Source organism: Stylophora pistillata, chromosome 8, assembly GCF_964205215.1.
Source record: "Stylophora pistillata chromosome 8, jaStyPist1.2, whole genome shotgun sequence".
Classification (NCBI taxonomy): domain Eukaryota; kingdom Metazoa; phylum Cnidaria; class Anthozoa; order Scleractinia; family Pocilloporidae; genus Stylophora; species Stylophora pistillata.
In genome coordinates this window covers 14,765,092-14,791,018 of record NC_142526.1, presented here as the reverse complement: position 1 = coordinate 14,791,018, position 25,927 = coordinate 14,765,092, and the positions used below count along the sequence as shown (strand labels likewise).

General features: G+C 37.8%; 1 protein-coding gene and 1 pseudogene across 5 annotated transcripts in view; one reads left to right on the top strand and one right to left on the bottom strand.

Annotated features, from left to right (window-relative positions):
- Window positions 1-25,686, bottom strand: part of LOC111332901 (protein ELYS) — a 67,541-nt gene extending 41,855 nt beyond the window's left edge. For 2 of the 5 annotated variants that reach the window (XM_088729362.1, XM_088729363.1), the window contains exons 1-9: window positions 25,093-25,685; window positions 21,865-22,076; window positions 17,283-17,354; window positions 16,534-16,642; window positions 15,925-15,979; window positions 15,234-15,389; window positions 14,923-15,031; window positions 13,816-13,872; window positions 12,264-12,402 (exon numbers count right to left, since the gene is read on the bottom strand). In XM_088729362.1, coding sequence (XP_088585488.1) covers window positions 12,264-12,402; window positions 13,816-13,872; window positions 14,923-15,031; window positions 15,234-15,389; window positions 15,925-15,979; window positions 16,534-16,642; window positions 17,283-17,354; window positions 21,865-22,076; window positions 25,093-25,547 — 1,364 coding nt within the window. In that variant the 5' untranslated portion in view covers window positions 25,548-25,685. Of the gene's footprint in view, window positions 1-12,263; window positions 12,403-13,815; window positions 13,873-14,922; window positions 15,032-15,233; window positions 15,390-15,924; window positions 15,980-16,533; window positions 16,643-17,282; window positions 17,355-21,864; window positions 22,077-25,092 lie in introns of all 5 variants that reach the window. The other 3 variants (XM_088729365.1, XM_088729364.1, XM_088729366.1) reach the window with 3 other exon arrangements.
- On the top strand, window positions 8,210-9,408 carry LOC148725159 (uncharacterized; annotated as a pseudogene).
- Window positions 25,687-25,927: the final 241 nt, after the last annotated feature.

Genomic DNA, 25,927 nt, shown 5'->3' with positions numbered 1-25,927 from the left:
GTTCAAGAAACTTCATCATCCATTCGAACGCCTCCAGCTATCCGTTCTTGAAACTTCATCATCCGTTCGAACGCCTCCACCTATCCGTTCTTGAATATTCATGATCTGTTCGAATGGTTCGAGCTATCTGTTTGAGAAAGTTCATCATCCTTTCACTAGGCCTTTTGGCAATGATCTTCTACATCTTCTCTCGTTGAATTCTCCATTTTGTGATTGTGAAATGGCAGTAATTGACACAAGTTGTTAGCAGTTACTAAGGCAATGCATTTTTGATGAACTGACAGGGAAGCTGGGATTATGGAAATTTAAACCTGAATTGAAGTTGAGAACTATCGAATTGTATGCTTTTCACGTGCAAGTTCCTTGGTTGTACCTTATCTTAATCGGTTGAATTCAATAATAAAAATATTAATTATAATCCATTTGAATGCGTCGAAAGCGAAGTTGAGTTATTTAAACGATCCAGTTTCAACTCATTTCAAGTGATCTTTTCACAGATTGTGTCAAATACCTCGTGTAACTTAACACAGCGTCACGATTTCATGAAATAATCCTTCGCTTTGGCTCAAGGCAAGAGCTTGGGACGCCTGTGTCACCGCTCGTTTTGATGAAACCATCTGTTCAAATAATTTCTACAGGCGATCACTTGTTCAAACGCTTAGCTGTTTATCCATTCAATCTCATCTGTGAGGCTCATCTGTTCAAAAAATTAGCCATTCATCTGTTCGATAATTTTCATTATCCATTCATCCATTCGACCCAATCCATTTGAGTAGTAGGAAAAGGGGGTTTCTGGCACATTTTTCAAAATTGCCTGATTAAACAGGGCAGTTTTGAAAAAATTCAATTGCCCTAAAGACAAGGCAATTTAATGCGTCAAAACTACCATGTTTTCAAGGTAATTTTGAAAAAATTATTTTATTCTCACTTGAAAAAGAACAACGATGATCTTAAGGCAAAATGATTGGCACAGTTTTTCTTTCAAAAATCAAAGCAAAATTGAAGAATTTTGAGATTACACTGATTCTCAAGACAATCTCAAAATGCATTTGAACGATCAGAAAAAACTATTGAAATAATCCCAAAAAAAAACACAAAGGCTTATGAAGCATTCTCTTCATTGAATTCCTTCAGGAGGTAGCTCAGTTTTAGGTGGAACAATCTGAAGCTCTTCTCTGACAAATCCTCGCTTTGGTCCATCTTTCAGATAGTAAAGAACAGATTTTTTTTCATTCACAAGTGCTTTTTTGATATTGAAGACTTTTAGAGACCAGATTGGATCTGTTGCTATTCTTTGTCCACCTTCTAACTCGCCAGGAGCATAGAGATATCTCACGTTTTTTGAATAGTCAAGTCTCTTTTCTTTCAAGCTAACAGGTCTTGAATAAGAAGTTGAACTCCTTGCGTCAACCACCTTTTCTTTGATTGCGTCAATTGGTTTCTTTCCAGTCAATCTTGTCTTCTCATGATTCAATGCTGAAACAACTTCTGGAAGCCTCTTCACCCATTCTGTTGATCTCATTCTGTCTTTGGAAGTTCATCTCTTGGCCATACTGGAGACAAAAAAGGCGCTCACCCAAAGTTCGATTAAATCGCTTAACTATCCCCTAATCTCTATGAATGTTTACATTTCCTCTTCTAATTCTCGCATCATGCTTTGCCATCTCTTTAGTTGTTTCACCCATGAATTCATGTCCGGGATCAACCTGAAGAATTTTTGGCAATCTCAATGGCCCTCTTTTGTAAATTGTCTGGAAAGCCTTTGAGACCTCAAAGATTCTTTTGAGGTGAGAGGTTCAGCAGCCTTGAATCTGCTCGTAACATTGACCACTGTCAATGCATATTTATAGACTTTTCTAAAAAGTTTGTCATGAGGAAGGAAAAGAAGATCGGCCTGATGAACTGCATTTGGAAAATCAACATCAAACGTTGGCCATGGGATATGCTTAGGTGAAGCCAAATAAATCTGCCAGATGGCTTGTCTCGTCAGCCAAAGCTTTGCAACATCTTCAGGAACCCTAGCTTCTTCTGCCAACTTTTTCACTGCACCCAATCCTTTCCAAAATCCTTTCGGGCTATAGTAAACTCTTGAAAGTTTTCTCTCCATTTTCTTTTGCTTTCACAAAAATCGACTTGCAGCCAATCCCAAAGCTAAAGCCATTCCTCCGGCATAAATCATTTTCAACTTGTTTCTGTTGTGTGCTCGGTTTGTAGAAGTTAGAAAAATGTGGTTTTTTCATATCAAGCTCTTCACTACGTGCCTTGTCGTAAAGCTTTAAAGCATAATCTGTATCAATCAAATGTTGATTTGCCTCTTTTTGGATTCGGTCGTTTGCTGCAATCCAATCGAGAAGCTTTGTTCGATTCTCTTGATATTTCTCATAAGCTGCCTTGTATTTTTCTACAGCAAGATCATGTCTCTTCTTCTCTTCTTCAACACTATTTTTATCGCCACTCAAATACTTTGCGAGATAGCTCCCACTAACAAAACAAATGGAGTTGCATTGATGAGTGCTCCACTGATCATTACTGCTATGCTTGCCATTTTATTAGTCGCTGGCAAGTTTTCATCAGGAAATTAATTTCATAGAATATTGAGTTAGTCTGCATTGTTGCCGCGAACTTCAATGCATTTCTTAAGATGGCAAAATCCTCTGTTCTTCAAGATATTTTTTTGCTGCGATTGATCCAGCGATCATGAGAGTGAACTTTACATAGTTCATGAGATTTGAACTTGGATCAGAAGTCATCAGTTCTTTGATAACTCTCTTTGCTACCCATCCAATTCCAGCAACCAATCCAGTCAATTTAGCTGAATCAGTCAAGGTTTTCACAAGTGTATTTTCAGATATTTTTATTTGGAAAACAAAAAAAATCAATCCATTGGTTTTACTCCTTTTGGAGTTTGAGGCAACTCTGCCAATTCTACCGCAGAGATGCACTGAATTTGCCTAGGTTCTGGCTCTAGTTCTGGGTTTGGTCATGATTTTACGAGCTCCATCAACTCTTTCCTTTTATAGTACAGTCTAGCCAGTGAAAGAACAACACTTGCTACTGAAAGAATTTGAGTGAGTGAGAATGATGATGATGATGATGGCTCTGGTTTTGGTTCTGGCTCTAGGTTTGGCTGCTTCAAAGCATTCACCTTTTTTTGCTCTCCAACTCTTCTGTTATGTTCAGCAAGTTTTTTCCCAGCAGCAACACACCCTGGATCTTTTTTCAGTTTCGTCTTCTTTTTAACAGTTGAAGTGACTTGTTGTGCTGGCGGCGACAGCTCTGCTGGGTGTTGTGTCAGCTGCTCTGCTGGCTCTTGAGATTCTTTTTCTTCCATTTTTATTTCTTGATACATTAACTTTTAAGTCACTCAAGTTCTTATTCAAGTTCTTATTCAAGTTCTTTTTCAGGTTCTTCACAATTACTTTCTACTTCAACATTAACCATATTTGGTTTTAAGGGAACTTCAACATTTTTGGCAGTGAGAAGAGCAGCACTTGTGATCACCATGTACTTTCCATACTTCAAACTCAAGCTTCCTGCAATCATTCCGAGTTCTCTCTTCACAATGAAGTCATCGTTCAGGTCTTTCATGAGTTTTCCTTCATTAACAGGGAGAAAATACGCCAATGCTTTAAACGAAAGCTGAAGAAATGTGTCGACTATCACATCGCAAGTCTTTGAAGATATTGAAGCTTCATATCTTTTGAAGTACTTCTCAACATCTTTTTCAGAAAGCCTTTTGACTTGATCCTGGGTGAGAGAAACACCAATCATTTCCTTTGCTCTTCCACTTGCAACGAGAACAGCAAGTTGCTCTCAGTGATCTGAATCACTTGTGGGTTCTGCTTCAAGAATGTTCATAGCAATAATATCTGTGATTGCTTCTTGTTCTTTGCTCGCTTCGCTCATCTCTATTTTATTTCTTTTTCAAATTTTATATTGAAGGGATGGCGAAGTGATAAAATCAGATGAGAATATTTCTCATTCTTCAGCTGTGTTATTAATTCGATTTGCTCTTCTTTCGTCAAATCACCTGCATAATCATCAAATGTCGCCTTCATGTCCTTAGCAGAAGGTGTGTAGAATAGAACCAGTGCAGCAATGTTTTCTCTGAATGGTTTTGTGATACTTCTCATCTGCTGTGTGAGCACCCAAATGCTGATTCCCTTATCTTATGTCTTCCCTTATGTCTTGCGCTGAAAGCTAAATTCATGAGTTAATTTGTCCTCTGCTTCACATCTTTTGAAGCAGCACAGTCATCAAGGATGATAAGTGTATTAGTTCCCTCATAAGCAAAACTAATGAGCTTGAGACAAAAATCAATCTGGTTTTTTTGGAGTGGAGTCAAGATAAATAGGTCTTTGTCTAAATCTCCAAAATTATCATAAGTTTTGTTGTGGATGAATGTCGGACAAATAAAAAAAATGTAATCGAATTTCTGATTGAATTTATTGCTCAAAAGATTGACAACATAATTATATTGTCTTTCCTGAATTTGTTGGTCCAACTATTAATGCATTGAAAGGAATATTCTGAGGATTCATAGTTTATAGTGGCCATGTGAAAAATTTGAGAACTTGTCTTCTTTTATGATTCTCTTATCATCATTTGTGCTCAAAGCAATCTTGTTGATGGTCTCACTGAATATCTCATGTCTGTGCGATCTGATTACATTCATCTTTATCATCTGTATGTTTCAGCTAAATAAGAACTTTTTGTAGTCTTCCTGAGTTATATTCTTCTTTATCAGTCTTCTTGATTCCCTTGCACTTCTCTTCTTTGCCCTCAAGAATCTTGTAGCTGTAAAGTTTTGCTCTCAATCCAACCAACTCCTCAATGATCTTTCCACCAGCCTCAACTTTCATCATGCCCACAACTTTTTTGTTGCAACCAGTTGGGATCTTTGAAACGTGGTCTTTTGGAAAGTTGCTGGTGTCAAACTTTTCGTCAACATCTGCTGCTATGTCCTTGTAAAAGTCTTCAGTTTCCATCTCGTACATGAGACTATCAGTGTCTGTGAAAAGAAGCTTGGCGTTATCTCCATGTTTCTTTTTTTATGTAGTTGTAGTGGAAATCGTACATAAAAGTCTTGCTGAGATCAACAATAGCCATTCTACAGAAAACTGGCTTGTCCAACTTTATTGATGTTCTCCCCATATGTATTGCAATGAGATTTTTGTCAAATATTGTGCAATGCTTGAAGTTTGGTTTTGCTGAAAGCTTTTGTGCTTTCTTTTGATTGTCGAGAAGCCTCACATCAACTCGTTTCCTGATGTTTTCCATTGTTTTTCCAAAGACAGAGTTGTTGAAGAAATCAACTTGAAGAAATCCTTTTCACATTCATTCTTTGCATTCGTGCACAAATTTGTGTTGAGCTCTATATAACTTTTCAGCCAAGGTTTTTCTTCAAATTTGATTCCTCTGTAAATCTTTTCCAGTCTCAAGCCGAGTTCAAGGCACTGTTTGAGATTCTGGTGATGAATGATATATTTCTTCTTATCGTTCAGCTTTGGCAGAAGCTTCTCGACTTTGTTTGAGCTGATCATGATTCTCTCTGGAGCAAGAGGATAATCGTTGGGAAGATCATGAAGCTCTTTTGGTTATTCAAGATCAACCTCAAGAATGCAGGGAATATTTCTCTCGCTTGCTCTCCAGTCTCCAATCTCTCCTTGACTCATCCATTTGAAACCTCTGACAGGAAGAGGTTTGCACATTGCCCATCTCTTTTCTTCGTCGCTAAGAAGATCATAATCATCAAAAGTCCATTCGAATGGTTTTAGTAATCTTCTCACTGTTTGTGTTTCTATTTTTCTTGCTGGATCTCGAAATTTACAGAAAAAGCGGAATTCTTTGTTTGCTTCATCCATTTCTAATTCTTCTCGCTTCGCTTCTTGACTTCCTGACATTGTTTTATAATATAAAAAAATATTTTTTAAAAAATAATTATAAAAAATGGAGAAAAAGAAAAATTTAATTACAATAAGCACAAAAGATTTTAGAGAAATTGCCAAAGGCTGTGGAATAAAACACAGAAATAAGATTCCAAGCAAAGAGTTAAAAGAAATGCTCGGCTATTGTCCTCTGAAAAACAGACGGAAGGTTGAAGTGAGCAACGAGATGGGTTTTCGCAAAGAATACTTCTCACTCGGAAAAGCCGCCAAAGATTATGAAATATCGAATTCTTCTGCTATTAAATATGCACTGGATAATCAAAGAAATTTCATCAAAAGAAGATCGGACCAGAAAAATTTATTTGTAAGAGAAATCTGGCATGATGTCGATAAAAACTGAAACAGAAGATTGTTTTTAAGGATGAATCATCACTCAGGCGATATTGAGGGGAAGAAGATTCTTTTGGATAAGAGTCATCACAGGAAGCAAATGTTTTTCAGCATGGGTGATTGCTAAAGACTTCCTGGGAGAATTGCATCAGAGTTTCAAACAAATGAAAAAGCACGTGCTTTTTCGTGTGGCTTGAGAGATTACATCAGTTTTTAAATAAATGACCAAAAGGGTTAAAGAACGTACTTTTAACCAGCTTGTCATTTATTTAAAATATTCGTGTGCTAAGAACTACTCTCTAATTTTGCATTCGCTAACGAGAAAAATATTTCAACCCTATTCAAAGATGAGTGAGGAGGAAGAGGTCCTTTCTCTTTTGAGTGAAGAGCAAGAGGAGATTCTAAATGAACACATCAATTATCATGAAGAAATGAAATCTTTTATGGAAAATTTTCTTGAGGAGGCCCAGAGCAGAGGCATTGAAGGAGCAAGAATTCTTCTCAAAGATAAGCTTAAAAAACCGGAAAGGACGGTAGAATCCTTATTTTCTAAAGCAAAGGTTGCTCCAACAGCAGAAGAAACAAATGCTTATTTAGAAAGTCTACGTGTGAATTCAACACCACCAAGCGTTGCTTCACTTCCTGCGGTAATGGCCCGCAACCCTGAAACTTGGGAAGATATTGCCACCCGCATAAAAGCGGCCAACGCGGCAACCGATTGCTCACAACTACTCGAAAAAAGAGTTGAACTTGGTTTTCTTATGGAAAAAGGCGATGAATTTTTCATAGATGCAAAGCTTCTGGGTAAAGTCGAAGGTACATTTGAAAGATGGATTAAAAAAAAAACACTGGATTATCATCGCATTATGCCAGAACAGCTTAGAGCTATTGCAAGGGTAATTTGTAATTATCCAAAACTTTAAAAGACTCAACATGTCAATATCTGATGCCTACAAGCGGCTGCCAGACATCACAAAGATGCTGGAAGTTGAACAGTACAGGGTGGCATGGTCTTCAAACTAAAAATATATTTGTGATGACAAAGCAAATGTGTCAATATCATTTTTTTCCTTGGCAACTGCGGTCACATAAGACCGGCGCATTCAAGCAAAATTGATGTGTTAATTCATAATTTCTTTGACTTGAAATTAACAAAGAAAACCCACTCAGTCTTTTGTCGAATTCAATTCTCAACTCTTTGCGAGTGTAGGGGGCACCAGTGTTAGAAGAGAGCCTAATTTTCTTCTGTATTCTTTTTTTAATTCCTCTCTGAGAGTTGCAGCCTCTTCCTCATCTTTTTCTGAAGAATTTCGCAAATGATTTTTTTTCCTTCAGGAATTGTCTTTACAGATGAATTGTCCTGAGCATCAAATACAGAGATTTCTCCAGAGCGACTCAAGTTGTGCCATGAGTTTTAAAGAGAACAGCTCACCAGCCTGATATGCTCACCAAGATTCAAAAGAGGTTCTTGGAAGAGAACTGTGAAATCATTTGAAACTTCAATCATTGTCAACAAAACCATTTTGATTTAAAAAAAGAAATTAAAATGTTCATTGCGTGGTTAAGATCAGATGAAGCAAAAAGAATTGCTGAGAAAAAAAGAACAAAAGCCTGGAATGATTTCCAAGCACAATATCCAAATGCAGATTTGAGCAAGTTTAATGTGCTGGTAACATTCTTCAGCAAGAAGGAGGGAAAAGGAGAAGTTTACTTAAATTGAGCTGATGGTGTTCAAACTAGTGTCTCAGGATCAATCAGGAAAGACTGGGATGATGAAATGAAGTGCACGCTTGGAATAGCAGGATTTTCCACCAAGCCCACTTTGAATCCTTCTGCAATTAAGGAGGTTCCAGCAGTTCCATTTCACACGACTTCGACAAGTCACCTCAATGAAGAGATAAAGATATTTGTCACCCCAAATCAATATTTCGAAGCAAAATTCAAAGAAATATTCACAAGAATGAAAATTCAGCGCAGCTCAGGTACAAAATCAAAGAGACGGCTTGCTGGGCTGAATATGTGCTACTGGCCTCAACAACTCAACTTTGCTGTGTGGTGCGCTAGTTCAGGCTGTGGAATCTCTCGTGAACTGCTTGAAATGGTTCCAGAACAGATCAAGTCGTTTCTGCAGTTTCACATTAATTTTTTATTTCACAATCAGAAGAATTCTCTTTGAGATGGGTGGAATACAGAGTGAATCGGCTCTCCCATGTGACTCAACTTTGAGTCAGACAAATAATAACTACGATCAGCCGTCGTTCAAAAGATTGTGTTCAGAATTTGGAATTTCATCGAGCACGGACTTCCGCTTCAAAGAAGGAGGCAATCACGGTCTCAGATCTGTTTTCATTTATGTCACAAATACTGGACCTATGGCAACAACAATCCCATATCCTGGTGACAACAAGTTCAGCAATGAAGGTGGAAAAGCTATAAAAGGCAATCTGATATATTTCATAAGGAATGACAATGTTAAAGTTGAAAAACAGTTTGAGTTTTTCATGGCAGATAAGTCAGAAGGCTTGACACAAGCCGAGATGGCGAGATTTAATCAGTCGATTGAGGCATTTTTTTATTGTATTCTTGGTTCACAAGTCAATGTAAGATCACCATCTTGGGTTTATCAGGAAGTGTTAAAGAAGCTCAGCGTGAGTTCCTTGTTTTAGTTGAGGATGCAATCACAATGACAGACATCTCAAAGAGCGTTCAGAGGTTTCAGCTCGCGATTGATGAGGCGAAAGTCAGACTTGATCTTGCAATCTCACCAGGTAATTGGCTGATGCCCTCAAATCTTCTTCTGAACACACAGAGCAGAGTTGGGTATAATAACAAGCTGAAGAAGGCAAGTTCTGACATGAAGTTTGGGGTCAATAAATCAGTGAATTTGGATATGAAATCAGTAGGAGTTGACCATACGAATGGGGGCTTATCGAAAATCAAGAGACCTACTTCTCAGTTATCAGATCAAAAGACTTCAACTGAGGTTCAGTCTGAGACCACGAAGACAAGCGTGAGCAAGAGCAACAGCGACAGTACCAGTGCCAGCGCTAGAAATCATGATAAAATTAAGGTTGGGTTGATTTCAGTTGGACTGGTCTCAGCCTTCCTGATTCATCGCCTTTTGTTTTGAAATCGCTCAACCATGAATATGGCAACAGCCAATATCAGAACTCACCTGTGAAAGCTGATCACTGAGCCAGCAGCTCTGAAAACGAAGCCGACTATTGAACTAATGAGACCTGGTAGAATTCCAGCGATCTTTTTTCCAAGAGTCTTGAGTCCCTTCCCCACACCTTTAGAAACAGTCTTCAAGCCTTTTGTCAATGTGCTCACAATCACTCCAATTGTTGTTCCAACTGCCAAAACAACAGCAGAGACTGTAAAACCATACTTTTGAAGATGTTTCTCACTCTCTTACGGAGCGATAATCTTTCTTCTAGTCTCTCTCTCTTTCACTCTCAAGAACATCAATCTGCTCTTGATTTTCTGCTTTTCTTTCTCTTGCTCGTTCTCTCATAGCAGGGTTTTCATTCTCATCATCAGCAATATCTCGATCATCTTGAATTGACTGTTGCAGCTTCTCAATTTCTTTGTCTTTCTGAGCAATCAAAACCTTTCGCTCTAGACCAAGTGATCCTTTAATTTCTTTTGAGAGACTTGGATTCAACCTCTGCTCATTTGTGCCTCTTTCTTGAGTAAACAAAGGATATGTCTTCTTACCTTGACCAAACATCTTCACCTGCAACCTTCCTCTCTTACTATAAGAAACTTCAAGTTCTGAAGCTTTTGCCTCAGGAAAAATTGCAGAAAGTGTTTCCCATGCATTCTCATTTGAAATTAAAACCAAAAATATCACCTTCAATAAAAGATGTCTCAGCAGTTTTTGAGCCCTTTTCTTGCTCTCTGTTCATTGTCGTCATTGGAATTTCTTCGCCTGAGGGCCCTAGAGTTGAATTCTCATCTGATTGAAAAGGTGTTGTTGTGTCTCCTTCATCTGCTCCCACCTCGTCATCTTCTTCATCATCATCATCATTATGTTCTAACCGAGGATCAGTATCTCCAAAATCTGCCATTTTTTACAATATCTTTTATAAAAAATGGAAATCAGTGAAAGAATTGGCCCGAGTTTTGAAAAAAAGATGTCAAACGCTCTCAAGGCAGACCATGTGATTCACAGAGTAACATTCAACCTGAATAGTGCTTCCCCTGGTGAAGTCCTTAGGGTTCCAGTTCCAAAACTTGATAATGGGGTAGTACTTGTGCCTGGATCGCTCGCACTCGTCTTCCACTTGACAGTCAGTGGGCATGCAATCAATTTCCTCATGAACAATGTAGCATAAGCTCTTGTTGATCAACTGACTTTGAAGTTTGCCGTAGAAATTGTGCAAGACACTGATGGTTATGATTTATTCAAGGTTTGGGAGGACCTCTTCTTGACTGAGAATGAGAGGGCAAACATGTTCAGAGAAGGTATTCAGTCTGAAGATCTTTCAAAAATCAGATGCAACGCTGGAGATAAGAAGACTTCGCGCGTTGATAAAGAAAATAAGCTCAATGCAGTTTATGGGAATATGTACAGGATTCCATTGGATCATGATATTTTGAAGGATCATGGAGTCTTTTTTCCGAGAGCTCTTTCTGATGAGCTTCTCTTCGAGCTCAGGCTTGCACCTACTGGTAGTGTTGTGAAGGGATCCGACCCAACAAAACTTTCTTATCAATTATTGACTGACATCCAGCTTGAGTATGAAGTCATTCACAGTCAAAAACTTGCTGATGAAGCCCTTTCTAACTGCAAAAATGGAAAGAGATTCATGTACGAACATATCACTCATCTTAAGACAATCTCAATAGATGAAAGGTTCCGACACAATCATCAATGAGAGCATCAATGTTCCAAGGAGGTCTATGAAGGGGCTTCTTCTTCTTTTTTATGACATACACAGCAGGAACAAGAAATAGTGAAAAGACGTTTAATCCCAACATCACTGATGTTAAGTTCTTTAGAAGATTTGGGAAGGAGAACAGCGCAATGAATGCAACAGACTTTTATGCTCGAGACAGAATCGGTCCCTTTACCGATATTAGAAGCATGAGAGACAATGATCTTCACAGTTCAGGATTGAGATTGGTGAATACAAAAGATGGAGTTCATCTTGCAATTAACAGGAAAGGATCGGGTTCAGGAAATGTTAAATGTCACATCTTCGTTCTTTCTGATGCTCAGTTCAACATCGTCAACAGAGAGCTTGAAAGTGTGACCTATTAATAATGCGGTCATGAATTTTTTGGAATTATTTCTGAGATATTGTCATTAGTTTTTTCTGATGGTTCAAACACATTTTGAGATTGTCTTGAGAATCAATGTAATCTCAAAATGCTTCAATTTTGCTTTGATTTTTGAAAGAAAAACTGCACCAATCATTTTGCCTTAAAATCATCGTTGTTCTTTTTCAAGTGAGAATAAAATCATTTTTTCAAAATTACCTTGAAAACATGGTTGTTTTGACACATTAAATTGCCTTGTTTTTAGGGCAATTGAATTTTTTCAAAACTGCCTTATTTTTTCAGGCAATTTTGAAAAATGTGCCAGAAACCTCCTTTTCCTACTACTGTTCGAAAATTTTAATTAGCCGTTCATCCGTTTGACCTCATCCGTTCGAAAATTTTAATTAGCTGTTCATCCATTCGACCTCATCCGTTCTAAAACTTTCACTAGCCGTTCATCTGTTCGAAAATTTTAATTAGCCATTCATCCGTTCACAGTATCCGTTTCGAATGGATTTCCTAGCTGTTCGTCACCCGTTCGCTTGCCATTCCATTCACTGTTCAAACGGCTACCGTTAGGAACATTTTTGCGTGAGAGGTCATATAATAAAATATGTAACAAGCCAGCAGTTACCCTAATTCATTTGTCCATCTCATGCCAGGTGGCGGTTGTACTAATCATTAGCTTTAAACATGTAACTAGGATAACTCTCTCACCTAATAGATGGGGGCATTTGTGAATGGTACCAACAATTAATATCAAAGATCCCCAAATGACATGTGGGCCTGGATTGTGGATCCTGTGCAGGAGCTTCCCAAACACATACAGCCAGAGTAAGATCCCGAAAATGTTCACCTGAAACAAACATATAATGTAAGAAGCAACTCAGCCTCCCCAAGTAAAGCTCAAAATACTAAAATTAGGATTACATCTTAACTCACTCTCCAAAAATGGAAGTTTCAATTTAACATACTTGTGAGTTTGAAGTTGACATTTACTTTGCTTCATTTGGCAACAACCTTACAAGTGAGCAACATAATCAACTCTGATATCCAAATTCAAAACTAGCCCCCCCCCCCCCCCCCTTCAGTGTGTGGAAACCTCCTTTCCCTCCTCTTTTGGAACCTCAGCTAGCAAGAATACTATCTCCAGAGATTTGCTATAATCAAGCCATAAAATGACAATGGCTGGCAAAAGTAAAATTTGCTAAAAAAAAATTAAAAAAAAAAAATTAAAGGACTTCCTAAGAAATCCAAGAATACTAAGAAAAAGTGAAACTTTCTTGATATTGAAATGTTTGTATTTCAAGAAAGTAAAAAACTCAGAAGTGTTATAAAAGCAATATATATATGCTATTAACCAAGCATAAGGTCAAGATGGCTGGATAAAGGCCGAGTTCTTTCTTGGCATTTTTATGGACAGAGACGAAGTTAAGATCCATATAAATGCCAAAAAAGAATGAGGCCAATATCCAGCCATCTTGACCGAACACCCTTCAGGGCTCGACACTAATGGTAGCCCACTAGCCACAGACTAGTAGACATTCAGTTTTGACTAGTGGTTTTTTATTTCCACTAGCCAGTTTAGCTAGCCACTTGGCTAGTAAGTTTAAAAGTTAGTGTCGAGCCCTGCCCTTGGTTAATAAAGTATTTATTACATTGCAAAAAGATTTCACTTTATTAAGAATTAAGAATGACTTGTTTCCTTTGAGAGCCAGGAAAAAAAGCCAACTGTGTTTGTAGCACACCAAACTCACAAGAGTCGTTTCTGTTTTCTTTGTTTTGACTATCTTCTGCTGCTTTTTGTGTTTCCATTACCAAAATTTTCCAAGAATTACAAACATAGTTCTAATTCTATTTTTTTCATGCATGACATCAATGCAGGCAATCCCTAGCAGGCAAGATGGGCCCATCTTCCCCGCTTGAGTAACCAATCAGAACACAGGATTCACTTCAACTTGCCCACAGGTGTTGTGAGCAATGTAGTAAGATTGTATAAAAGAAATGTAGGGTTTTATGGGTATGATTTTCTGCCATGACTAATTTGGCAAAAGATCAGATGTGAAGTAAGAACAGTTTATCTTTCAAATTAATGTTAAATCATGAAGTCCCTGTCAGTGAAAGTTACCACACCACTTCACTTAACTTCTTATCACTGAATGATCTTAAAACTGTCTCCTTGACTCCTGTTTTACTCAACAAACACCTTTGCACATCACTGAAAGTACAGTTGCTATTTCAAGACAGTAAAAGACAAGGAAGTTCTTACTCTCAGCACCTGCACTCCCATCCACCCTCAGATTGTCCAATGAACTGTAACCTTTTTCTAAAATAGAAAGGGAACCATTTAATACACATAATCATAAATGTACATAAAATGAAAATGTAGCAATGTCACTAGATCACTGTGTGAGTCTTACAACTAAGTTTTTTATAATATAAATTTGTTTTTTGTCTCATGACAAAGTCACTAGATGTAGAACATGACATTTTGGCTGCTTACTGCAAGTCTTCTTCAGGCAATGGGTTAACTGGTTGCAGCACAGCATTATGTATCATGATGGTCTGTTGCAACTGGTGCATTTCAATCTGGCCATTGTTTCCATGTACCATGGTTTCCTCAGACATTCGCTGATTTTTCATGCATCGATGGTTTTGATGTTTTCTTATTGTAGGCATCCACACTCTGTTGTCCCTGTTTACGTTGTTTGGGTTGAGTCTTATGTAAATTGCCCCTTTCACTTTCCTTATGTACCAGTGGCTGTCTTGGTCAATAAGTTTTATTTCATTCCACAGCAGCTTGTGTCTGGATCTGTTAGCTCGTTCTGAAACCGTGAAATTCTGAGTGCGTGCGCGTCGTATATCCCTGTCGTGTTCTTTTGTTCTTTCTTGCATGGGTCGTCCTATTTTCCCGGTGTAGACTTTGCTGCATGTGCATGGTATCTTATAGACTATGCCATCTTGCACCGATTATGACAGACCACCATGATACATAATGCTGTGCTGTGACCAGTTGACCCCATCGTCTGAAGAAGACTTGCAGTAAGCAGTCCAAACATCGCGTTCTACATCAAGTGACTTTGTCGTGAGACAACAGAACAAATCTATATCATCATCCAGCTACCATGACGAACAACAACCTATTTCCTAACAACTAAGTTTTTGTTTTATTTCCTTGGCATTGATCACTGTTCTGCTTTGTAAATGTTGGAGCTAAAAATTTTTCCGGATTGAAATTTGTTCACACCATTTTAACTTGTATTTCCTTTTGTCCCAGACTATGACGATGAATATAAGAAAACAGAAAATAGAGGTCAAACAGGTGTGAAAAAATTCACTCAAAAAAGAAAGCAAAATCTAAGAAGTGTTCTCCTACCTAAAGTGTAACAGCACACAATTTTACTTCCAACTGATGTAGCATCAGCAAGATGATGAACATCAGAAGTAAGCTGATGTTCAAATCGACGACCAACACCACCAAGTTCCTAATGAGAAACAATGACACAGCATTTGCTATCTTGCAAAGACATAAAATTAATGTATGCCCGTGAAAAATCATACTCTCTTGACTTCCAACTGAAACGCCAATCATAACTAAAAAACTAAAACTTCCTGAGAAGTGACCATCACAATCACCAGTCATCACAACGTAGTAAAGTTCTAAGGAAACTTTTGGACCATACAAACCTTGTAGATCACCCCATAACCTGTCAATATGTCTCTTGAGGCAAAAACCAATTGATATAAAGTCAGTGTTGCTGGAGTCTCGGGACAGTTTTCTAAAACAAGTGGACCCCGAGCTACCCATAAGTAACAGCAATAACGTGGATCATTCTCTGGCTCCTATTGGTGGCAAAATTAAACAAACAAATGAACAAAAACAAGAGGAAAAATAAATTGCAGGCCTTCTGCATCAAAATAATGTTGACAAGACATCCTTTTCATAAAGATAAAAAACATGAACAGATCTTAGTAAAAAAGAGCATGTAAACTTGTACCTTCCTATCTGAGGAGGTTCACATGTTTATAAACATAACAAGGCAATCTGTGAGGAATGGATCAACTATAAATTTTACTTTCCCCTTTTGACATTATTCGCTTGCTGAAAAATTAACATAACATATAAACATAACAAGGCAATCTGTGAGGAATGGATCAACTATAAATTTTACTTTCCCCTTTTGACATTATTCGCTTGCTGAAAAATTGCTGAAAAACTACTTGCGACTCATACAATTACTGTTATACTTTTACAGAATAATTCAATATAAAAAAACCTTGAACAACCTATTATTATCAAGATATTTCAAAATCTAAAACTTGATTTGATGTCACTAGTGCATACACTTGAAAGAAAAAATAAGAGCTTGACAACTACCTGGTACATGAAGTGGGTGACAGCTGAATAATACTGCCCAACCTGGCTGCTGTAACTAGAACCAAAATAAACAGACAAACAATTTCATAACCAAGACCACTGAATAACAAACCCTAAACTGAAGCAAGATGCAACTTACATTGTATTTCAAGTTCATTCAAAAGCAATGAAAATACATATATTACAAAATTTAAGCTTTAGAAATACTAACAAGATATGCAAATCTTGACTAACAAGATAAGCAAAGGCTGTGAAAACAAAGTCCACTGTTACTGGTAAATTAAAAACCATAAATACTGGACACTTGCAAGAAGACATGTAAAAAGTAAGTTTAACATCAAGTTTAAAATCAATGAGACACCCATATCATTTCAATTTGTTTTCTTTTTTTTTTTTGCCTTGAATTTTTTTCCGTTCTTTTTCTTTCTTCTGCAAATTTCAATGAACTTTTGTAAAGTAAATTTAGTTACCACACTTTTTATAGGCAATATGGAAACCAAAACATTCATTGTTTAGAGGCAAGTTGGAGCAGTGGAGAACTAGTATTTGCATGTTATACTTACTGTACTATGTACTATAGAGGAAAATTATTAAAAGAAAGACACTTACACATGTGTTAGAGTTTCCATATTCCACATTTGGAAGCAGCCAAAGTTGAATCCCACAACCAAGGAGCTTGTTTGTCTTATATACTTGACGGCTGTTACAAACACATCACCTGACCCAAACAAGACATCAAGGTCGAAACAAATGAAGTACACCATCACAAACCAAAAGATCTCTTAATGCTTTCTACATTTTTGTGTTATAACCAATTGGACTTATCAGGCATCTCAATGATGTTTTTCTCTTCTAACAGGATTGTAAATAAATTCACTCTTCATAATCTTACTGTCAAGGGTTGCAACTGAAGTAGATTAATAGTTTCCCATACAATTTTGGAACTAACAACCTCCCAAAAGAAATGATCCTCCAGAGTACATTCATTATAAGGTAAAAAAGCTGTAGCTGCTAATTAATCTCATAAGGAACAAATTAGCAAATTGAAGAGCAGTAAGGCCCAACCCAATTCAACCTTGTCCATACTAAAATATAAAAACAATTATTATTGTTTTTCCAATCAGTTGTCAAGTGACCATTTACGTGCTTTTAAATGCATTTTTCCTAATAACTGTTAGTGTTACTTGCCCATTCTGAAGAAGTTTACCAACCTATTCATTTAGTTTTCAAGCGATATTTAGTTAATCAAAAAAGTAACACAAGTAGGAGAAAAATGGTCCATTCTGAACATTTGGATGGCAAAAGTACCTAGTATCAAAAGAAAACTTCACTTCTTTTTCCAGCCCATTTAACCATACCTGAAAACAAGCTTTTTAACTCAGTAAAGTCACAACTTGCGTATGAAAATCTTCCAAAGGTGTGGCAACAACCTAAGATGTAATGTAAGGAGTCATGACTGTAATAAAACATAAGTCAATAGAGTTCACATACATGTATTGTATCAATATGGGTCAAGTAGATTGTGCAGAAGAAGTCAACTAATTCTCTCCCAATTACAATAAGAGTGAAAAATTAGTAACCTTTTGAATCCCTGTTTTGGGTAGATAAAATAAAACTAATTTTTCAAAAAGTTGTTTCAAATGCAATCAAACGAACTGTAACTATCATATAATCTCCCTGATTAGGCTATCTGATTTTTTTGAGGCACTTGCTTGCTTAAAAAATTCATTTTGCCAGTAAAAAATGGAAAGGGGACAAGAAACTTGAGACCTGGCCCTGTGTCCACTTCATTCAGGATGACTGCTTAGTTGAAGGTCTGCTTATTGTAGTTTACACTTTAACTGCATCTTTTGAGCACTTGATAGACCTTTTGACCTTGAAGCTTACTCAGCTGAAACTCATGAAAATCTCCAAAGAACAGTTCTTATACATGAAGATGTTATCTCTTGTTGCAAGTATGGGGGAAAAAGGGATTTAAACCTAAACTGTAAGAACCATGGATTAGGGCTTGATGCTTCAACACTGAACTTGTTGGTGAGCTAGGCTGTTGAGTATGGCCATTGAATATGGTTACTTTTCTCATGTCAAACATAGTATACAAGTCTAAAACCACGAATTGAACTCAGACCTTAGGATTTCCCTGTCCAGTTATATATCAATGAGTTTTAGATACAGGGGAATTGTTGTTGAGTTAGACTCTATACTAGGTTTCACCTAACTTGTCCTCTGCATATTACTATGGTCAGCAGTGACCAAAAAATTGTACTAATAAAGAAAGATGGTAACTTTAGAGCTCCATATTTAAAAAACACCAAGGGTATTTAGTTACCATATTTATTCACTTATAAGACGCACTCGGTTATGAGACGCACCCCAAACTTAGCAACTTAGTAAAGCCAAGTCCCCAAATGGAAAGTTTTGTGAAAATACTCAGTTATAAGATGCACCCTATAGGTTGAGAGTTAATAAAAGGTGTGATGGATTTGAAAAAGTTTCCTGGTTGCTCTGGCGGTGAAAGCGAATGGCAAAAAACTCCCAGTTCGACAGCTGAATATCAACATGCCACAGAGGATGCAAGCTTCAAAGCACAAAAAAGGCTGGATGGATGAAAAAGGTAGGTCTCATCTCCACATTGTTTATTCAGAGATGGAACTTTTCCAACAAGCAACACACGATTATAGGAATTTGAAACGTGGTTTGAACGATTGTTTTGTAGTTATGGATATCATGTTACCGAGCACACGCTGTTAAGAATGTATGCAAATTTCCGTTTGTTTGCTTTTGTTGCTGATCTTTTCAAGTTGATTAGTGTTCTAAAAGCAGTATTCCTTTTTTATTCATAGGGTTAAAGGATTGTATTATATGCAATCTTCCCTATATCTCAGATCAAAAAGCCCTGCTTGTGTGGGATTAGTTTCGTGGTCATTTGATGGAGGCCGTAGAAGAAACAGTTCTTTCAGAACCACCACAACGGCTCTTTTCAGAGCCACCCTAGTTCTTTTTAGAACCACCAGATCTACAAAAGTTAATGACCAATAATTAGTGTTCTTTTCATGCCTTTGTAACTGCAAGTTCTGCTAAAATTGTGATCTTAAGATTTTGTTGAGCGAAAATACTCAGTTGTAAGACGCACCCCAAGTTTTGAGCTGATTTTGATCAAACAAGCATAAATTATTTTCTCATAAAAAATGGTGTGCCTTATAAGTGAATAAATACGGTAAGTACTTTTAGACCATGCCCAAAATACGATTCTTTTTTTTTCTTGTTTTTCGCTTAGTACGGATGATTAACGTACTATTAAAATTAAGCCGATTTGATCAGACTTGTTTCAGTTCTGCTGTTCTTGCCCATTATAAACCTAAAAATTCTATCTTTCTTTTATTTGTTTATCTACATCTATGCAAAGGAATTATAAATTTAGGAAAAAAATCGGTTGAAAAAGAAGATAAAACAAATGGGTCTTACGGCTGAGTAATAAACCTTCCAAAGCCGTGATGAGTTGTCTGTACCGAGTACTAAGGTACTAATGTACTAAACAAATTCAGAACAAGCCATGATGAGTTGTCCGTACCGAGTACTAAGGTACTAACGTAGTAAGCAAATTCAGAACAAGCCGTGATGAGTTGTCCATACTGAGTGCGAAGGTACTAACGCACTAACGTAGTAAGCAAATTCAGAACAAGCCATGATGAGTTTTCTGTACCGAGTACTAAGGTACTAACTTACCGACATACTAAGCAAATTCAGAACAAGCCATGATGAGTTGTCTGCACAGAGTACTAAGGTACTAACGTACTAAGCAAATTCAGAACAAGCCGTGATGAGTTGTCCATACCGATTACTAAGGTACTAACGTAGTAAGCAAATTCAGAACAAGTCGTGATGAGTTTTCTATACCGAGTACTAAGGTACTAACTTACTAACGTACTAAGCAAATTCAGATCAAGCTGTGATGAGTTGTCCGTACAGAGTACTAAGGTACTAACGTACTAAGCAAATTCAGAACAAGCCGTGATGAGTTGTGCGTACCGAGTACTAAGGTACTAACGTACTAAGCAAATTCAGAACAAGCCGTGTTGAGTTTTCCATACCGATTACTAAGGTACTAACGTACTAAGCAAATTCAGAACAGGCCTTGATGAGTTTTCCGTACCGAGTACTAAGGTACTAACGTACTAAGCAAATTCAGAACAAGCCATGATGGGTTGTCCGTACCGAGTACTAAGGTACTAACGTACTGACTATTTTTCCATTCAAAGCGAAATATAGGCCAAAATAGTAATTCTGGCCTCATGTTACCTTCAAAAAAAAAACAAACAAACAAAGCCATTGATTACTATAGGGTATTTACTACTTCAAAACAGGAATGAGAAGGCTCTGGATTAGAAGAATATTTTTTTTCTACTATTGAATTGGCAACCAGTAAATAAGAGGGAGTCATGGAAGGTTCTGAGTATGCAACACCGCAAACAAAAGAGAACTAGCACCTCAGCAACCAAAAAATATTCTCAAAGGACCGACATCACAATATACATCAAGTTGCATGATTTAAATGGTCTGGTTTGGCCGATCGAGCGTGTGGTAGAGGTCCGGAGGTCAAGTAAAATGCTAGCCAATGTTTATTAAAGATTCATTAGGATTTATTGCTTACTTTGTTTTACCAAAATATAGTTTCTAAAAGGGTTAAAGAAAAAACTGCAATTCATAAATGCTTTATTTCAACGAAAACCATCAGAAAAACCAAAAAAACCACCAAAAAAACGCACTGCGAGTTATTCTCCACTACATTACCGTATTAAAAATAAGGTCCACACCACAAAACCACAAACACCAATGGTTATCAATATACTACTTTTTTCATAGACTACATCAAATGTTCAATTTCATGGTATGCATGAAAAGAACGAGAGTTGTAGTTAGTACATTAGTACGCTAGTACGTAGGTATTCATGCTTGCTCGAGAGGTTTAGTTAGTACGCTAGTACGTAGGTATTCATGCTTGCTCGAGAGGTTTACTTAGTACGCTAGTACAAAGGTATTCCTGCTTGCTCTAGAGCTGTAGTTAGTACGCTAGTACGTAGGTATTCATGCTTGCTCAAGAGGTTTAGTTAGTGCGCTAGTACGTGGGTATTCATGCTTGCTCGAGTGGTTTACTTAGTACGCTAGTATGTAGGAATTCCTGCTCGCTCGAGAGCTGTAGTTAGTACGCTAGTAAGTAGGTATTCCTGCTCGTTCAAGAGTTGTACTTAGTACGCTAGTAAGTAGGTATTCATGCTTGCTTGCGAGAGGTTTAGTACTGTTAGTACTGTAGTGCTGATGAAAGCTGTTAGTATGGTAGTACTGATGAATAGGCAAAAATGTACAGAAAGGCATTCCTATAATGGGCAGCAATCGTTTCTCACCTTCAACATGCAAAAGACACAAACCAGACACTATTCAGCAGTTTCATTTAGCTTTAGAGCAGGAGGGCATATGGATTTAGCACCTGAGCATACTTAAGGCAAGACCCAAAGGACCTTGCCACCTACAAGTGGCAAGGTGTAGGGGGGTTCAGGGCATACTCCCTTGCAACATTTTGAAATTCTTAAGTCACAGAGATACCTTTTCTTGTATTTTGGAGCACATTATCAACAGGTAAATCAGTTTACTAAAGCAAGTCCATAGTCTTGTACATATTAAATTTTACAGGTGGCTTGACTTTCAACAGAAAGTGTCATAAATGATGACAGAAGACGTGGTTTCTGTCCATGTGAAGTGTACTACATCTCTTTTGAAGTAGCCATTTAATTTAGTTGTGCTCTCACTTAATTAGGAAAGAAATGCTGATTAACTAGTTTTACATTTTTATAAACTCTAGCTTTGAAACATACCAACATGCTTCAAGGCTATAATGTGTGTGCAACTGATTTTAAAACACATCAACTAACTAGTCTGGCATACCTCCCATTTCAATTCCTAAATGAGTTTCAGTGGTCCTGGCAGTGTTTCTGAGTTGAGCCAAATCACATGCTAAAGGATCAATCACTTCAACAGGGCTTGTGCGCCACTCGTCAAACTGTTCATCTTCGTCATCAAGGCGAAGATCCACTAAATAACAGTGCCCTTGTTCAGTACCAACAGCTGCAATACCAAATAGCAGCCTTAACTGGGGACTGAAATTATAACAAGTTTAAATGATGTGTTCCAAAACAATAACTTTGACTCCTTGTTGGAGGCAGAGTGCTCTTCAAGCAAAGAGAGATAGGAATGTGAAGTAGAAGATGAAGAATATTGAAAAGCATCAGATTTCAATTTTGAAAATGTCCACTACCACTTTGCAGTACTTATGGCTCCTACTGATGGGGAAAATATGTCATATTCACTAAAAAATTTCTTCAAACAACAGCAATACAACATTAACAAGAGTGAAACACTACACTGCAAGCACACCAAGCAACCACTACATGTCATCAGCCCAGAGTGGTTTGTGCACCATTCAAGATGGCAGCCACAGGATATTCAAAGAGGTTGTTAGACACTTCTTTGAAAAACAATAAAAAATTCAGATCCCTTGGTACAGCATTTTTTCATGCCAGTTCTATTGAGACTCACTTCTCTGGACCCATTCCACTGTCACATTCAAGAGCCGTAACAACTTTTTTTCCATCAAACAAAGCAAATGAAATGAAACAATGACGATGCTAGTCTATAAATGAAGCTTCAAAGAAAGATAGAATTTATCAATGCAGACACATAGAGCAGCTTGAAACAAACAGATTTACATCAGCACTTAAGATCATATATTGGTCTTGAGAATTGTTTTGTAAATACTTAGGAAAATTTTGTCAATGGTGTACATTTAATTGATTTACTTTCATTCAAGGGTAATATTGATTGAATGATACCACAGGCAGCTCAAGCTCACTACTAGAAAAGCGGACATGACTCTTACTGTGTTGGGCAATGTTTTATATTTATAAAGGTTTGTATGGGATGTTATCGGTTTGCCTTAAAAGAGAGAAAAAATGTCTTGTTTTGAAATAAAATGGACTTACCTTATTGCCTTGTTGTTTTCTTTATTGATTCCTAGCGTCTCAGGCCATTTTAAAGCATTTTCGGTGAGTTAGCGCTATGTTGGTGTGTAACTGCTAAAAGAAAGACAAGGCCGGAAACCTACTTTAGAAGTGTCCATCACCCGAAGCGAATAATTCTGCCAAAAAATTACCACCAGTCTTGATTCCTCCAGAAAATCAAAGCAGAGATGTTACAGTTCCATTTCCATTCACTCGATTCCCAATTCCTCCCACAGATCTTTCACTAGCAATGCTTTTATCTCCAGATCAATCCGCTTTCCAATTTCAAAATTGGCTCGTTGAAACAGTTGTGGGCCCATTCGCTGATTGCACAGTATGTCGGGTAACAAAAATTAACCTGGCGAGGTAGCCAGCAGCCTGCAGTTGACAAACAAACCAGTTAGCTCCCCTGGTCCCCTCAAGAGGTTTTGTCAAGACCGCATTGTTTAGATCGACCAATCAACATTGAATGGAAATGTGTTTACAAATTTAAATTTTACTTTACTTTGATGTCATTGCTGTTTTGATCTTTGCTTTGATCTTGAATACAGACCCGTGAATACAGGATCGATCGTCATTGTTGTTCTCATCCTCTAATTCTGGTTTCCCCACTCCCGCTTGTCCTGTAATCAACAGATTGTGGCCTTCATCAGCAAAATCAACAATCCTTTGTTGATCTTCATTTAGTTGAACCCTGAAAACCGCCCAGAAATCATTACAGTAAACCAGAAAAACAGCGCGAAATATCAAATGTCTGAACACAACTTTCAATACGTGAAACTTCTGTGTACAGAGAGCCTCATAAAACAAATGACAAGATAACATACTTAGATTGTTAAGCAAGGATATTTCACCGCAGGTTTCGTTCATTGCTTGACAATCAGGAACGTGCACATAGCGATCGATCTCGGGTTTCCACTGAGTAATTTAAATTTGTAAACACAGTTCCATTCAATGTTGATTGGTTAATCTAAACAATGTGGTCTTGACAAAACCTCTCGAGGGGACCAGGGGAGCTAACTGGTTTGTTTGATTGCCGCTGGCTACCCTCGCCAGGCTTATTTTTGTTAGCCGACATACTGTGCGATCGGTGAACAGGCCCACAACTGTTTCAACGAGCCAAACTTGAAATTGGAAAGCCGATCGATCTGGAGACAAAAGCATAGCTAGTGAAAGATCTGTGGGAGGAATTGGGAATCAAGTGAATAGAAATGGAACTGAAACATCTCTGCTTTGATTTTCTGAAGGAATTGAGACTGGTGGTAATTTTTTGGTGGAATTATTTGCTTTGCGTGACGGACAATTCTAAAATAGGTTTCCGGCCTTGTCTTTCTTTTAGCCGTTGAACACCAACATAGCGCTAACTCGCCGAAAACACTTCAAAATGGCCTGAGACACTAAGAGCCAGCAAAGAAAACAACAAGGCAATAAGGTAAGTCCATTTCATTTCAAAACAAGACATTTTTTTTTCTCTTTTAAGGCAAACCAATAACATCTCATACAAACCTTTATAAATATAAAACATTGCACAACACGGTAAGAGTCACGTCCGCTTTTCTAGTAGTGAGCTTGGACTGCCTGTGATGATATGTATTCATCTACAACAACTATTCATCAAAGTGGGGGGTTGGTGGCTGATATTTACTGAGCTGCGAATGGTTGTTAATGGTTGTTGTGATAATATGGCACAAAAAGATGATTTAAACTTACTTACCTCTGCTATTATTACAACATTTTTGGAGCAAATCATATACCAGTTCCACGAAGATGAATAGCAAAGAATAGCCAATCAGAGAGCGCCTTCAATGCTATCCACTGTTTTAGTATGTACAGTGCACTAATTTTCATTATTCAGACTCTTGATTATCCGGACTATTCAGCCCAGTCCTTACAAATTCAGATAAATGAGGCTTAATTGTAACTGCAGGAACAATCCATAGCCAGGTAACATCCACACAGGGAAAGCATTGGGGTTGATAATCGATAACTACAAGACATTTTGGGGATCAACTTCTACCGATATTTGTGGATTGATAAGTATCGAATTCAATCGACACCGATCGACTTTTATCGACTTTCAAAATGATCAACGTGTTATATCCTGCTTTTGACTAACCTGAGAGCATGAGGAGCTGCTTGAGCTCCACCAGAGCCGGTAACGCTTTCTACTACAGTGACAGGGTACGGAACCTCAATGGCTTTAATCACCCGCGACAACAAAGGATCAAAAATGACCAAAACTCCTGCACCACCACTTGATAAATCCTTCAGCCCAACCAGGAGCTTTGTACCGTCTTCGATATGAAATTCGCTGACGGAAGAAATGGACAGAAATCGCTGCCGTGTGGGGCCCCAACCAAATCGACAGCACGCTTGCCTCTCACCATTCAAGGTATTTATAACTTCCAAAGTAGCACCACGAGCTAGCCAAGCCAACTTTCCAGCTCCTAGAACACCTCCCAAGATGTAACTTTGTGAATCGTTGACGAAATCGGGTCTTTCCAAACCTTCCGTGGTTACGATGGAGTAATTTAGCGGCGTTATCGAGTCTGGAGAGCACGTACGCTTCATTGGTGAAATGAGCTGTTTCTACTCTCTCTCTAAGGATCCTAACTGTTCACGTTTTTCTTTGTCCTTCCTTACAACCCTCATAAGAACCCGGCATTGAAGATGGCCGTCGATGAGAGTGCTCTCGTTCCCAGAGCTACTTGTTTTAACAACCTCGTTCCCAGAGCTACTTGTTTTAACAACCTCGTTCCCAGGGTCGCCTTCTTCCATCGTAAACCTGCTGAAAGATGACCGACCTTCGTTACACCACAGGTCACCCAGGTTCACTGTTTGTGTCACGTACACATGGTTAAATAGAGAGAACATACGGGGCGAAGTTTAGGTCTGGAAATTTGCTTGAAAATGGAGATAAAAATAAATGAAACTTACCATGTGGCGATTTG